Source organism: Hyperoodon ampullatus (assembly GCF_949752795.1).
Source record: "Hyperoodon ampullatus genome assembly, chromosome: 3".
Taxonomy (NCBI): domain Eukaryota; kingdom Metazoa; phylum Chordata; class Mammalia; order Artiodactyla; family Ziphiidae; genus Hyperoodon; species Hyperoodon ampullatus.
The window spans coordinates 106,259,374-106,273,438 of record NC_136916.1 but is presented as its reverse complement, the minus strand read 5'-3'; the positions used below and the strand labels follow the sequence as shown (position 1 = coordinate 106,273,438).

Here is a 14,065-nt window from a genome sequence, read left to right as displayed (position 1 = left end):
TTTCCCCTAACAGCGGGGACTTCTGGCTCCACAGGCATCGTCTGGCTCAGTGACATTCAGACTCTGGCATCGCCCCTTCACAGGGTCATAAGAGAGGGTCAGCTCTCTTATGACCCTTGTGGGCTCCATTCCTCTGTAACCCACTCTCCACACAGCAGCAGGATTCCACCTTGCTCTTGCTTAAAACTTTCTCAGCTTCCTGTTGACCTTAGGATGAAATCCAAAGGACTTTCCTGGCCCAAAAGGCTTGTCTGGCACCTGTTCCCATTCAACTTCACTTTCCACTGCTTTCTCCCTCTTTCATTTCAGTTATAAATACCTGGACTTTCCAGCTGTTTCTCAAACCTGTTTGCAACATGTTCATTCCTGCCTCAGGGCCTTTGTCCTTGCTAATCCCTTTGCCTGACACACCCGGTCCCCTGCCTCAGGATTTCATTCCGTTCTCAGCTTAAATGTCACTTCTTCAGAGAGAACTCTATCTTCCTTATAAAGTAACTCCTTCCAAGTCTATTAGAAAGCAGCCTGTTTTAGTACCTTCATAGCGCTCTCTCTCTGATATTAGTCAGTTTATTTTTGGGGGATAGTGTGGTTTAGACCAGGGGCTGGCAAACCTTTTCCATAAAAGGCCAGATAGTAAGTATTTTAGACTTTGTAGTGCCAGTAGGAACTACTCAACTCTGCCATTGTAGCAGGTAAACAATTAAATGGATTAGCGTGGCTAGTTCCCATAAAACTTTATTTATGGACACTGGCATTTGAATTTCATGTAATGTTCACCTGTCATGAAATATTCTTCTTTGATTTTTTTTCAACCATTAAAAAATGTAAAACCATTTCTTAGCTCTCAGGCCAAACACTGGCCACAGGAGGGCTGTTGTTTGCTGATCCCTGACTTAGAACACAGACAGCAGAGCCATACTGCCTAGGTTAATAATTCTGGCTCCGATATTTACTAGTTGTGAAAAAGTTACTTAAACTCTGTGCCTCCATTTTCACAAGTGTACAATGGGAACACTACCAGCCCTAGCTCATAGTGTTGTTGTTGTGAGGGCTAAATATGTGAATTTATAGACACTTAGAACGGTGCCCAACACACAGTAAGCACAAGTGTTTGCTATTATTATTTGTGAGTTTATCATCAGGCAGTAGTAACCCATGGGCCCCCAAACAGCAGAAACCTTGTCTTTCTTATTCACATGGCAAGGAACTATGCTTGGCTTAATGAACATCTTTTAAGTAAATGAGCACATATAGACCCCCTACGGGAAGACAGGGTAGGAAGCGTCCGTGAGTAGGGTGCCCAGATAGGCAGGCCCCTGAGGATGGCAGAGGGGGATTCAGTGTTGGAGGCAGGGAAAACAAATCAACCAGGCTGGAGATGGAGCATCTGCTCAGTGGGAATGCCACCCATACCTAAGGGCACTGCTACTTGACCTGGCAGTGCCAGTCCTTGACATCAGAGCCCCAAAGAGCTTGATGTCTGCAGGGACTAGGAGACTGAAAGAACAGGAGGGATAGCGACCAAGCACAGGACATTCAAGGTCAGAGACAGCAAGGTCTGGCTGAGGAAACCTGGCGACCATCACACTCTCTTCTTACCCTTCCCACCCTTTGCAGGTCCCGCCAGCCCAATGATGAGCGGAGCCAGAGCCAGGCCTAAAGTGCCTTTATTTCTTTCAGTTATGCTTGTGGCTGGAGTGGGGGTGAGGGAAGAGCCCATGGCCTGGGATCCCAGGAGACCAGGGCTGATGATACCAGCTGCCGTAGGTGAGGTACCAGGCAAAGGTCCCCACCGCGGCGCCCACCACCTTGTGAGTATATTGGTGGAAATAGATGACGGTGCAGAGCAGCAAGAAGTTCCAGAGGCCCAGCAGCAGCACGTTGAGCAGGAAGACAAGGCGCAGGGGTGCACCGGCAGGCAGCCCGTGGGCCAGGTACTTGGCGAACACTGCTGCTTCCTCAGCCATGAGCAGGCAGCAGAAGGTGAGCAGGAAGGTGTGGGAGGAGACGGTGTAGCCCCGCCACTGGTGGCCGGCCGCCAGGCAGCTGCGGCGGTCCGGCAGCTCGCGGAGCAGCAGGCCCTGGGGCAGAGGCTCGAAGCAGGAGCCCGTCAGGTCCTCGATGAGCAGGAAGGCCCGGCCGGCACCCCGCCACACGGCTGCCCCAACCACCAAGCGGCTCAGGTGCCGGGCAGTCACTGCTACGCGCCGTGTAGCCAGGAACACCACCAGCAACACGAAGCCCCCCAGGAAGGTGCACGTCCAGCCCCACGCTGAATTCACAAACTTTCTGTGGCAGAGAAGAGGGAGGGCTGCTGAGACCCCCTCAGCCCCATCTCCCCACCCTGCTCTACGTTCCCATCACGGCTCTGCCTCCAGTCGCATCTGTCGTTCCCGGTTCTCTGTTTCCTGGGCCCTCTCCCCTCTCTCCCCCCATCCACTTGAACTTGGCCATCTCCTTAGCGGCCCATTCAGCCTTCTAGGGCCCATGTTTCCTCTTTGGCGCTGCTCCTGTACCCCCATGACTCTGTTCCCCTCCCCCTCTGACCTTCTCCTCAACCTCCTAGCCTATTTTTAGTGTCCTGGACTGGCAAGAGCACAGAAACCTGGAGGAGGGAGCTGGGATCCCAGAGCCCAGGGAGCCAGCGCCCACGGCCTAGAGTGGACTCACATGTTGAAGAAGTTGCCATGGCTGGCAAAGATGGTCCGAGGGTTGACATGGAACTGCAGAAGGGGCCCGAAGATGACCACTGCTGCCAACCAGGCATGGTAGAGGCGCCGTAAGCAGGGGCTGCCCAGGAGGCGGGCAGCCTGTTCGCTTCCAAAGTACAGCAAAGCAGAGGCCACCCAGAGCAGCACCCTGACCGAGCAGCCCAGCAGTGCCCAGATCTGGGCCCCGGCCCCCCGCCCTGCCCCCACCGCTGGCCCCCGCTCCATGTTCCCTCCCCTCCCCACTAACCGCTTGCTCTGCTGGGCAGCTGAGGAGGGGCTGATGGGGCTCCCCCTGGACAAGGACAGACAGCGACAGGTGTGGCAGATACAGGGCAGAGCCCTGTTGGCAGCTGGCAGGCGGGGGAGCGGGGCGGGGGGCAGTAAGGGGCTGTGGCGGAGGGCTGCCACGTCAGCAGTGTTCTCGCCTTGGGTGTGTGTCCTGACAGCAGCCTGTGTCCTTCCCTGTTAGTCCTGTGCCTCCTTGACCCTCTAGGCTGGAACCATGTCCTAGTTCATGTTTCAGGGCCACGACCGAAACATGGGATGTTTTTAGCCACAGCCTGTTTGGGTCTGCCCGTCTCTGTTTGGTCAGTCAAAGTCACCCCCACCCCGCCCAGGTGGGACTCTCAGAGCCCCGAAGATCAGGTTCACCCCCTGGTGATAGTGGGTGGTGGAGACCCTAGAAGGAAGATCCCCAGCCTGGAGTCCATCAAATCCTAAGGTTGTGTCCCCCAACCAATTACCCTGGGACTTGGCCTCCCAGCCTGACCACTGAGGCTGGACCCATAGGGCGGTGAGCAACCTACCCCAGCGAAGTCCCTGATATTCAGTAACTGTTTGGAGATCCCTTTTTGTCTTCCTTCCTCATTCCTCAAAACTGGTGGTGGGATCTCAGAGCACAGTGGAGGCCCATGAAGTAGTGGAAGGAATGAGCAAGAAAGGGCACCTGGGTTCTGGCCCACCTCTGTGACTTTGAGAAAATCAACGAACCATCCTTGGTCCTCAGTCCCTCATCTGCAAACTGACCGAGATGGATTAACCAATCAGGATCCTTGCAGATCCTACAGCCCATACCTTGACGTAGTCTGTGCTCAGGGATCCTATACCCGAAGACCTACAGAAGCACTCACACGTTTTTAAGTTGACACAAAATTTTACATTGTAATTTTAAATAGTTGCAAAGGACATAATTTCCAGTGTATCGTATATGTTGACATTTCAAAAATAAAGCTATCTTTATCACTCTTTTAAATATATCCAATGGAATCTAAACACTACAGTGATTATATACCTCACGGTTTTTCATTTAAAAACATGTGACAAGATCTTAAGACTCAGAAATAACATTTCCATTCTTTCCCCACAGAAATTATCCTAATGTTTTTATGCCTGAAAGTGTTTCATTGATCACACTTCTCTGCCAAAAGGAGTAGATAATTTGAAACAATTTTTACACATTTCCTGTGATAGCAAGGTTAAACTTTTTTTTCTGTATTGAATTTCCTATTTTTCACTAGTACAAATTTCAAAATTGTTAGTAGTACAAAATGTATTATTTGTACAAATATTTCACACAGTTTGATAATAATAAACTAAAATTGTATTAGAAATGCATTGTTTTTTCAAATGGAATTTATAAAGTTTTCTTTTTTAAAAAAATTATTTTTTGCTGCATTGGGTCTTCGTTGCTGCACACGGGCTTTTCTCTAGCAGTGGTGAGTGGGGGCTACTCTTCGTTGCGGTGCGCAGGCTTCTCATTGCGGTGGCTTCTCTTGTGGAGCATGGGCTCTAGGTGCACGCACTTCAGTAGTTGTGGCATGCGGGCTCAGCAGTTGTGGCTCGCAGGCTCCAGAGTGCAGGCTCAGTACTTGCAGCGCATGGGCTTAGTTGCTACACAGCATGTGGGATCTTCCTGGACCAGGGCTCGAAGCCGTGTCCCCTGTGTTGGCAGGCGGATTCTTAACCACTGTGCCACCAGGGAAGCCCGGACATGCATCTCTTAATGAGAAGAATAGATAGCCCTTGGGGCCTTGACTAAATGAGGCTTTGAGGTCACTAATAATTTTAATTGGCCTCTACCTTTGGCATCCTGGAGGTAAAACAGTTCTGGGTGAGACAGGTTGGCATCTCTGGGTGAAGAGGCAGGGGGGAACGAAAAGGGCTGGTGGGAAAGGAGATCTGCATGACAGTTTCATGCAAGCGGATCAACTGGAGGAAAGAGAGCATATGGAGGCCAAGCATCTGGACAATTTATTCTTTTGTTTTTAAAAATTTATTTTTTTATGTATTTATTTAGGCCACACCGTGAGGCATGTGGGATCTTAGTTCCCCTACCAGGGATCGAACCCGTGCCTCCTGCAGTGGAAGCTCAGAGTCCTAACCACTGGACCACCAGGGGAGTCGCTTTATTCTTTCAAAACTACCTGCTTTGCTGCTGAATAGGTACATCTTTTAACCCCTTGCTGTGTCTTTAAGACCCCCCTGGAGGTGTGCATCCAGGTTCCTTAGAGATAATGGGGAAGATCAATCCGAGCTGCTCCCCTACTGACCATACCATGGGTCTGCCCTGGGGCATGGTGCCTGACCTCTGCACACCTCCATTTCCTCACCTGTAAAAAAGGGTGGCTGTGAGGTAGATAAGGTTCTAAGTGTGAAGTGCCCAGATGGGACCTGGCATCAGTGCCCACCAGGTGCTCTCTGGCTCTGGGCTACTTCCTTCCATAGACTGGACCAGCTCCAGGGCAGAGCTGATGTGGGTGTTCCAGGTTCTCATCTAAAACGTGTTTATTTCCTGTTATCTCGATTTCTACTTGTTGGGAAGTTTCTGAGGTTGGTGAGGGACTCCCTGTTGCAAAGCTCAGTCAACTAATGATTTTGGTATTTTCGTTCATCTTGGGGCATCAAAGCAGTGTTTTCTCCCACAGAGAAGCATATCTGAAGGCTCTGTTGAAACTGTTTTCTTGAAGTGAGAGGATAAAAGATCTCAGACAGGAAAAAGAGAGAGACAGACGGACACTAAGCTAGGTTCCCACAGAGAGTTTATTGAGGGAGCCAAAGCCAGTGAGAAGACGAAGGAGTCCTACTTCAACATCCCTCCTCGAAGCTGCTGGCCTCCTGCACAAGGGAACCCTCGGGGAGGGGAGGGCCCGCCCTGTGTGGGGTCACACAGAGCCTCTCACACCACAGCCTGCCTACCCCAAAGACCCAGACACGTGAGAGAGAAAACGTAATTCCCAGCCAGGGAGGGTGCTGAGGACACACCTTACCCATCCCCCCCTCCCCTGAGGGGCTAGAGCTCTAGCCATTAGGACCTCTGGAAGAAAGGCCAGGACACCTGGCCCTGATTGACCAGTTTAGTCCTCAACGTGAAGGCCTGGGCAATGGGCCTGGTTCAGTTCAGACCTGGCCCCAGGCATCTACTCTAGGAGCTAAGACTTAACATCCAAACAAGATTAAAAACACTCGGGACTTTATTCCTGCTGACCAGATAATGGCAGTCCTGCCAGACCCTGACCAGAGACAGAGACCCAAGCTGATGGGTGTGAGCATGTGAGAAGACCACTCTGCCCCAAGGGAAGGATCTCCCTCCCGGGGCTTAGCTAGAGGGCCGAAGCCTGGGCTTCTGTTTCTCCCCACCCAATGCCAGTGATTCCCCAAAGATCCCCCAGAAGGGAGAAAGGGAGGAGGCGGAGAGATGTCAAAAGGCTCACCCATGAATGGGGCTGGAAGTCAGATCTACTGGGGCGAGGAAAAGGCTGTAGAGGGGTGGGACATTGGGGCAGGGGTGCTCGGGTGTTCCTCAGACTCTGGCATGTCATCCTGGAAGTACTCAGCCTGGCGGTACTGCCACAGACGCAGGTTCCCGTCCCACTGCGGGGCAGAAGGTGGCAAGTAGTCAGGGGGCACTGCCCCCTCCTGGGTCCAAGTCCCAGACACACACTGGCCCCCCTAACCCCAGCATCCTCACCGAACTGCTGACAATCTTCTCCTCGAAGGGGTGCCAGCTGACGTCACGCACACAGGCCTTGTGGTTGGTCAGCTTCTTCACGATGTGGCCACTGAGGAGGTCGTACACTGTCCAGGAAAGGCCAGAGTGGAAAGGGGCTGCCAGAAGACCTTCGAGCCACCCCTCATCTCTCTCTGAGCAGCACCACTTACCTGCCTCTCAGGCAACTTCCCATTTTCCCAGGGGAGCAAAGCCCATGCCCGAGGATGGTGTTAGTTTCTTTTCCCTACCTCAGGTTGAGGGTATGGTCTAGCAGAGCTTGGGTATCTCTGGCCCTTAGCTAAATGTCACAGGGTCTACAGTTAAGAAAATGAAATGTGGCTTTAAAGTAGCCATTTTCTTAAAAGCCCACAAGATATGGAAGACACTACAAAAGTGAACAATGGCCTGTCTCCACAGACATGTGAACGTGCTGTTCCTTTTCTGGACGTGGGTGCACCTTTCCCTCTCCCTGGATAGGCCGCCATCTCAGGGCCTCCCTAGGTTTGGCACTGTCTTAGGCTCCTGTGACTGTGTTTGTGACTGTGTGTTTCTTTTCGTGCATTCCTCCTACTTCAGTGGCTGTACATCTTTTACTACTTGCTGCTGTCTTTTTGTGTCATTCTTTTTGTCTCTGTTCCCTCCTACCTTTCATCTGCAATCTCTTCCCTTGACTGGCTGAAAAACAGAACCGAGTATATTTTTGGTAATCTAGTATATTTACTGACTAGAATTCTGTGTTCCTTTCTTAATTTAAAATGCTGATGAATAGAATGTTTTCTCTTTCTCCCTTTAAGCCTCCCCGCTCCAGGCTAAATGAAATTTCACTTGTAATTGTCACTGGGTTTCTTAAGGTAGTCACTGGTGGTTACAGGTAGAATGCCAGGGGAACACTGCTGCCCTTCCCGAGGCCCCCTGTTCAGACACAGTCCTTACCGACCACTTTGCCAGTGGAGCAGCCACTGTAGATGAACTGCTGGCCGGTGCTATGGGTGGGGGAGAATCGGCAGCGGATGAGGGTATGCAGCACCCCATGGCCCCGGTAGGTCATCAAGGAGCTGTCCCCTGGGAGCTTCAGCTTCCGCCAGGCTGGGGAGGGATGCAGGGTGAGCCCTGGGTTAGGGAGTCTGGATTCCCCTGTATCACTGGTCCTCAGCAAAGACTGATACTCAAAGACAATCGCCTTTCCGATTCCCAGCTGGTGGCTCTTTCCCCATCTAACGGTCAGCTGATACACACCAATATGGCTCTGCCGATGGTCAAGACGCTGAAATACTTTTGCATTCGTAGGTTTGGAGGGATCCCCAGCCCCTACACTGGGAACCCCTGGCTCAGCAAATGAAGAGTTAATGCCTGGCAAGGGGGAGGGCTCCAGGCTTTGGCCCATCCACGGTGCCCATGCCACGCCTTGCCAGGGGTTATATGTTTTAACTATCACCCCCGACCCTTCACTCTCCAGATCTCGGGTTCTACATCTGCTCTCACCTTTTTTGGGCACCTGCTGCCAGCGGTAGTCCCAGTTTTGCTGTGTGGCAGCCTGGCGAGAGGCTTCCATGCCTTCCCGGCTAGAAAAGCGTCGGATATCCCAGAGCTTGATGGTCTGGTCTTTGGAGTTGGAGATGAGATACCGGGCATCTCCCTGTGAATCCCAAGATGGATAATGAAGCATCGGAGCTTGCAGATGTCAGGTCTGTCAGTCCAGCTCCCCCTCCCCAGCTGAGGAGTATGAACCCTGGTCTTTTGACTTTGGTTGCCTCTTTCTTCATCCAGGTGGGCCTCACCATTGGTTTCCTACCACAGACCCCACACCCTGGCTAGGTTTCCCCTTCTTTGCCTAGGGCGCTGGCTGGGCTCCTGTTCTATACTGGGTCAGATTGTCTTCTACTCTTCTTGTACAGAAAGCCCTGCTCCTTGAGGAATGGTGGGTACCGATGGACCTCATGTCTCGTGGCTTAAGCCTCTTCCCTGAACTCCAGCTCTTGCAAACCTTGGCTAATGAGGAGCTTGGCGAGTTCCCACACCCATCTACTCAGACGCCCTCCTGGACAACCACAACCTCAGTCGCCTGGCTATGCGGTCCTGACTCCACGCCCACCTTGCTGTCAATGAAGGTGATGCCATCTTGATGTCCAGCCAGTGCACCCACGGGCTTGGGGTCATCCTCCCGCATGGTGCGTCGATCCCACACTTTGCAGATGGCATCGTCACCCCCGGAGAACAGGATTTGGGAGCTGATGTCAGCAAAGGCCACCGCATTCACATCATCCTCATGGGACTCAATCTAGGGGAGAAGGGGGCCAGGTCTTTCTAGGTCTTTCAATAGGCCAAGGACCAGGAGGCAGAGGCTTGAAGTCTCAGGAGCAATACCTGAAGGGTACGTCGGTTCTGTTCTCGATCAAAGACGTACAGGCAGCCATCATTAGCCCTGAAAGGGAAGGGAAAAAGAGGGTTCTGGAGCCAGGACCGAGAGGACCCATGCTACATGTGCTGTGGAGAGACTGTTGTCTTGAAGTCCTGCTGAGGGGAGAGCCCTTCCCTCTTCTTATACAGGAGGTGGGAGAAGAGTTAGCTGTGTTTGCAAGGAGGTTTGAGACCTCCCATCTCATGCTGAGGAAATGGTGAGTGAGAAGTGAAGCAACTCATAAGCCTTGGCCCCGGAGAAGGCCTGGTTGTTCTCCACAGCTGCCTGGGTACAGGTGTCCAGCGCAGTCTCTGTAACGGCAGAGCTGGTCTCTGGGAGAACTCCTATCTCATTAAATGACAGAGGCATCCCCACAAACACTCACCCTCCTAGCACTTCTCGCCCATCTGAGGAGACAGCGATGGAGAACACAGCAAAGCGACGCTCATCTGGCCTGAAAAGAGCAAAGGAGGAGCTGCGTTAAGTGGACTTCCCTTTAGCCCTGGTTAATCTATACAGAATCTGATGAGGGCCGTGGGGCACACTGCTGAGAGAAAAAGAAGTCGTGCCAGCACGTGCCAGAACGTGGAACACCTCAGTGAGAAGCCGGGAAGAATCCTGCAGCCATCTATTTTACTCTGGTCCTCTGGCTGACAGGCTGGGTGGTCCCCTCCCAGGAATCCACCAAGAGAAACTTGCAACCAGTGTACTTTCCCCTCTAAGCAGGAGTTCCAGTTCAAGAGGTTTGCTCCCGGAGAGCCTCCCTTGAGAAGTTTCTGATGAGTCTAACCAGGAAAGGAAGCCAGTACCTTAGATCCAGGGCAGTATGTGTGTCTCCCTCCCCGTAGATGTTGCAGATATGAACTAAGAGAAGCAAGAGAAACAAGAATCTTTCAGGGCTGAGGTTAGGAGGGTGGAAGTGAAGCTAAGGAGGAGACGGAACAAAAGGGAAGGATGTTGGACCCTGGGAGTGATCTGCCCAGGAGAAGGCGTGGAGTCATGGCATGGAGGAGATGGGCATCTGGAGACCTCAGGTCCCAGGCTGAAGAGATGATGGTGGTCTGGGGCACACTCACTGTAATCAGACCAGCTGGAGTAAAGGAAATGGTTCCCATCAGGGGTGAAGGCCACATCCAAGACGCTCCAGCCTACATCCCGGGCCTTGATGCTCTTGAATTTATGAAAGCGGCCATACCGGCAGTCATACAGTCGGATTGTCTGGTCTGTGTGAGTGGGGATCAGGCAGAATTAGGGAACACCCTCCTGGAATCCTCCCTAGATCAGACCTCTCTCACTCACCACTGATCTGTGGAATCTTCCCTTGATCATGGGACGTGTTCTAGCTAAGCATCCCTAAGCCAAGGTCTGAGCTCCCTGGGTCTGGGGCTTTCTAGCCTCAGTCAGGGAGAACGTCTGTTGTTCTAGGGCAGTTGGTAGGACTAGGGTCTGGTACCTTGGCAAGCAGACATGAAGATTTGACCATCTTTGCTGTAGATGCCACAGAAAGCCTTCTGAGAGTAGGTATCAGTGAAGCCCAGATCATTGGGCAAGAAGCTGGGAAGCAGAGGGAAAGTGAGGGTAAGGGGAGCTCAGGATGGGGAATGTCCCAGTTTGCAGAATCCTAACAGAGCTGGATGTGAGTACAAGGGCATTCTTCCCTTTGGCTTTGGGTATAAGCCCCTTTCTTTGAATCATCTTATCATCCTCTCAATTGCTATACTTTTCCACTTTGTTCACTCTCGAAGCCTCAACCCCACATAACCTAAACTTAATATCCCTGAGGATCCTTTAACACTGATCCCTTCACAGTTTAGGAAATAAGACCTATCTGGCCCTTGGAACCTCTCCACCAAGCCCCATACTCACTGAGACATCATTCGAGACCGTTCTCCAAGGGAGAAGCTTCCCTGGTGGCAGAGGCCCCGTTCTCTCTAAAGGAAGGGATTGGGGAATATTGCTAGCAGAAACAGAGGGCCACTTCAGCCACACCAACCCCCGTCCTCCAAAAATATTGCCCTTGCTACAGAAATGAACCCCACACACAGTAGTATGTCCCACCAAACTCCAGCTCAGGCTGGCTGAGAGCTCTCCAGCTCCAGCACTTGAGGCGTCCTTGGGAAGTTTACTTCCCTCTTCTCTGGGATTGTAGCTTCTGGCTGCATTGATAGGCCTGCTGCCAGGCTGGCTGGAAGTAGAGAGGCCTACCTGGTGCAGCATTTGAGGAAAGCTGTACTCCCGGGCTGCCCGCCTAAGCCCCAGCCGCCCTGTGGCCAATTCCACTTGTGTCTTGATCTCATTGCATTCCAGCTCCCGGGTGTCAGGGGTTGCATCCACTATGAGTACCAAACAGAAGTCTCATCCTAGGTCTTTTCCAGCCTCAGAGGACAGTTAGCAGAGCTGTGCTCAGTCTACTCAATGTGGCTGAATATACTGGGCTGCAAAGACTCCCTCATTCCCTGAATTATCTCATCTTTTTCTTTCAATTTTTGCCGAAGTTAGTTTTAAAAAAACGCTTTCTAATGGAAGTCCTCTGATATTAGGTCTCAGTCTGCCTTTCGTCTTACCGGGTGGGTTGTATCGGTCTCCAAGACGACCATCCCAGGCACTGTCATGCTCTTCCTCCGAGTCCGAGAGGGCCTGGATGAGCTGTAAATTTGCTGCACCTCCTCCCTGCACCAACCTCACTTGGCCTCTGTGGAGAGACCCCCCCATGATAAAGGGGAGGATCCCTTCCCCAAATCAACCAAATTCAGAGTCAATAGCTATGTAATTCTTAGACCACCTTGTCCTCAAACCCTCATACTGTCCCCATTTTGAAGTTTGAGGCTGACTAGACCTTGGCTGTTATTCTGTCTCCTATAAGACACACTGGGAAACTAATTCTCACTCTTACAGCAGGAGTAGAAAACCCCAACATTGCATGCATGTTGACAGATCTACTAAATTGACTTCCCAGAGAGCTAAAAATTCTGAGAGCATTTCCTTCTGAGCCTCTGCCCAAGGAGTCCAGCATAGAACGTGGTTTTCTGAAGGGATTCCCAAGCTCGTCTTCTCCTCAGGGAGCCACAGCTAAGAACCAAAGGCAGCTGCACCCCTTTCCAGTCAATTCCTGGTGGTCACTTCCCTCAAAGCATTCTTTCCTCAAGAACAGGATTAGAGTTAGGTTAATTTAAACTTGTTTTTCAAGTAAATCCACGTGGCCTCATATCATGTGTCAATAACTTCACTTAAGTTCAACACCCACTTCCCTAACTCTTTTCTTCACCCCTCACATCACTCCCTTCCCACCAGGGAACCCCCCTACCTCCCCCTTTTTTTTTTTTACTTACTTGGAAAATAGGTTACATTTGTGTAGTCATGTAGAGAGACTCCCCTGAACAGTCCCCTCAAACACAAGAGCCAGACATCCTGTTGACCCTCCCTAGGCAAGAACCACTCTTACTGGGTATGAAGCTGAGTGCGGCGAGTGTCCAGCAGGGAAAGCTGTTCTGCTCAAACAGAACAGCTGTCCTGGGCTAATCTCATTCCCTATTCTCTGTAACTCCCCTGACTGGAGCTGGGATCAAGGGGCTGTGGTGGCACCTGGTGGGGAAACACCAGGGGGTAAGTTACCTGCGTAGGAGATAGGCCAGTACCTGGGCCAGATCCACATCTTCATCCTCCTCTTCCTCTTCCTCACTCCTACGCAGGCCAGTCCCTCTTCGGGGCAAGCCCTCGGAGGGGTCTCCGGACCCAGTTCCTGCGCTGCTGCTGTTCCGTGATCCCATGTCTGGTCACAGCATCCTTAAGTCCTGTGCAGGGACTCCTCCTGTCACCTCCTTGGATTTGGTGAAAGCAAAGCCTGCTCTAGAAACACCACAGACTCCTGAGATACGATAGTAGCTGTCTCTAGGAGGGCGACCCTTCCTAGAGACTGAGATCCCTTCTCCTTAGCCTGTAACAACTCCCAAGGCTTCGGGAACACAAACCTTTCCCGATCCTGTGAAGCAAAAAAAGCAGAGTGAAGCCTAGGGCACGACCCTAGCTCACCAGTGAGAATCCTTTGAAGAGGAATTTCTGTTTCTACCTCAAACTCACCTATCAAAGTCCCTGGGGTGGGGGTGGATTCCCAGGTAACCTCTCTGGCCGGCCAATCAAAACCCCTCGCGGAAGAAAGCGTCTCATTAGCTTACCCCATCTAACCAATCAGAAGCCTTAGGAGTCAGAGACCCCCCCCCGACGCCCCCCTTACCGGCCAATCAGAGCACTCCCTTGCGAAAGCCGGCGGCAGCAACAACCAATGAGGTTAAAATTCGGCCTACACCCCCCCTCCTTCCTTGCCTCACGCCCACGTGGTGTACCGGGGGTGTGTACACTAAGCGGGGGTAGGCAGGGAGGAAGCCGAGAAGCACCTCCCACAAAGCCGGCGGTTACCGCCCCGCGCGAGACCACCCACCAGCCAGGAGCGGTCGCAGGGCCCGGAGCGGCGCGAGGCCTTGTTTACAACGACTGCCGCCGCGGCGTCGGCCAACCGCTTCTCCGTCACGCGCCTCCTTCGACACTCATCTCCCAGCTCCGCGGCTGGCGGACTGCAGACGTCACGCGACGCCCCTGATGGCCCCGCCCCCTTGGCCCGCTCACTGGACAGCTGAGCGCGGTGATTGACAGATGGGCGGGAGAAAGTGCGCAAGGGGTTTGAGGGGAGGAGAAAGCGCGCGACCCAGTAGGGCAGTAGCTCCTTGTTGTGGGAGGAGTAAGTAGGGAACCGGCTGCTTCCTGAATCAGAGACAACGGAACTAGACTTAATGGACGAGGGGCGGGGCTTACAAGAGAAGTTGGTTTGCTTCCGAGAGGTGTCTTAGCAAGGGGTACAATTTGCTGTCAGTCCCTTAGGTTAATTGGGCTTCGCACTTTTCAGGCGATCTCTAAGGGCCTACTGTTTCCTCCCCTGGTCCCTGTCCGGCTTTAGCTTTTCTCTTTTCGCCGGCT

At 52.3% G+C, this 14,065-nt stretch overlaps 2 protein-coding genes across 3 annotated transcripts; both read right to left on the bottom strand.

Moving 5' to 3' along the window:
* Positions 1-1,676: 1,676 nt before the first annotated feature.
* On the bottom strand, positions 1,677-3,074 carry FITM1 (fat storage inducing transmembrane protein 1; the record flags this gene model as incomplete). Its single annotated transcript, XM_079700445.1, has 2 exons — positions 2,671-3,074; positions 1,677-2,289 (listed from the first exon to the last, which is right to left on the bottom strand). Exons 1-2 carry the CDS (start codon positions 2,934-2,936, stop codon positions 1,677-1,679), a joined length of 879 nt encoding a protein of 292 aa, XP_079556571.1. The 5' UTR covers positions 2,937-3,074.
* A 2,666-nt stretch (positions 3,075-5,740) lies between these two features.
* Positions 5,741-12,864, bottom strand: DCAF11 (DDB1 and CUL4 associated factor 11; the record flags this gene model as incomplete). Of its 2 annotated transcripts, none has more annotated exons than XM_079701139.1 (14): positions 5,741-6,581; positions 6,679-6,785; positions 7,633-7,785; positions 8,182-8,335; positions 8,792-8,977; positions 9,064-9,121; positions 9,483-9,551; positions 9,907-9,961; positions 10,174-10,320; positions 10,551-10,651; positions 10,964-11,028; positions 11,303-11,430; positions 11,662-11,789; positions 12,710-12,864. In XM_079701139.1, 14 exons carry the CDS (start codon positions 12,862-12,864, stop codon positions 6,447-6,449), a joined length of 1,641 nt encoding a protein of 546 aa, XP_079557265.1. In that variant the 3' UTR covers positions 5,741-6,446. The 2 variants fall into 2 exon arrangements, with proteins under 2 accessions (XP_079557265.1, XP_079557266.1); XM_079701140.1 differs by having other exon boundaries at positions 11,662-11,734; positions 12,733-12,864.
* Between the last annotated feature and the right edge of the window lie 1,201 nt (positions 12,865-14,065).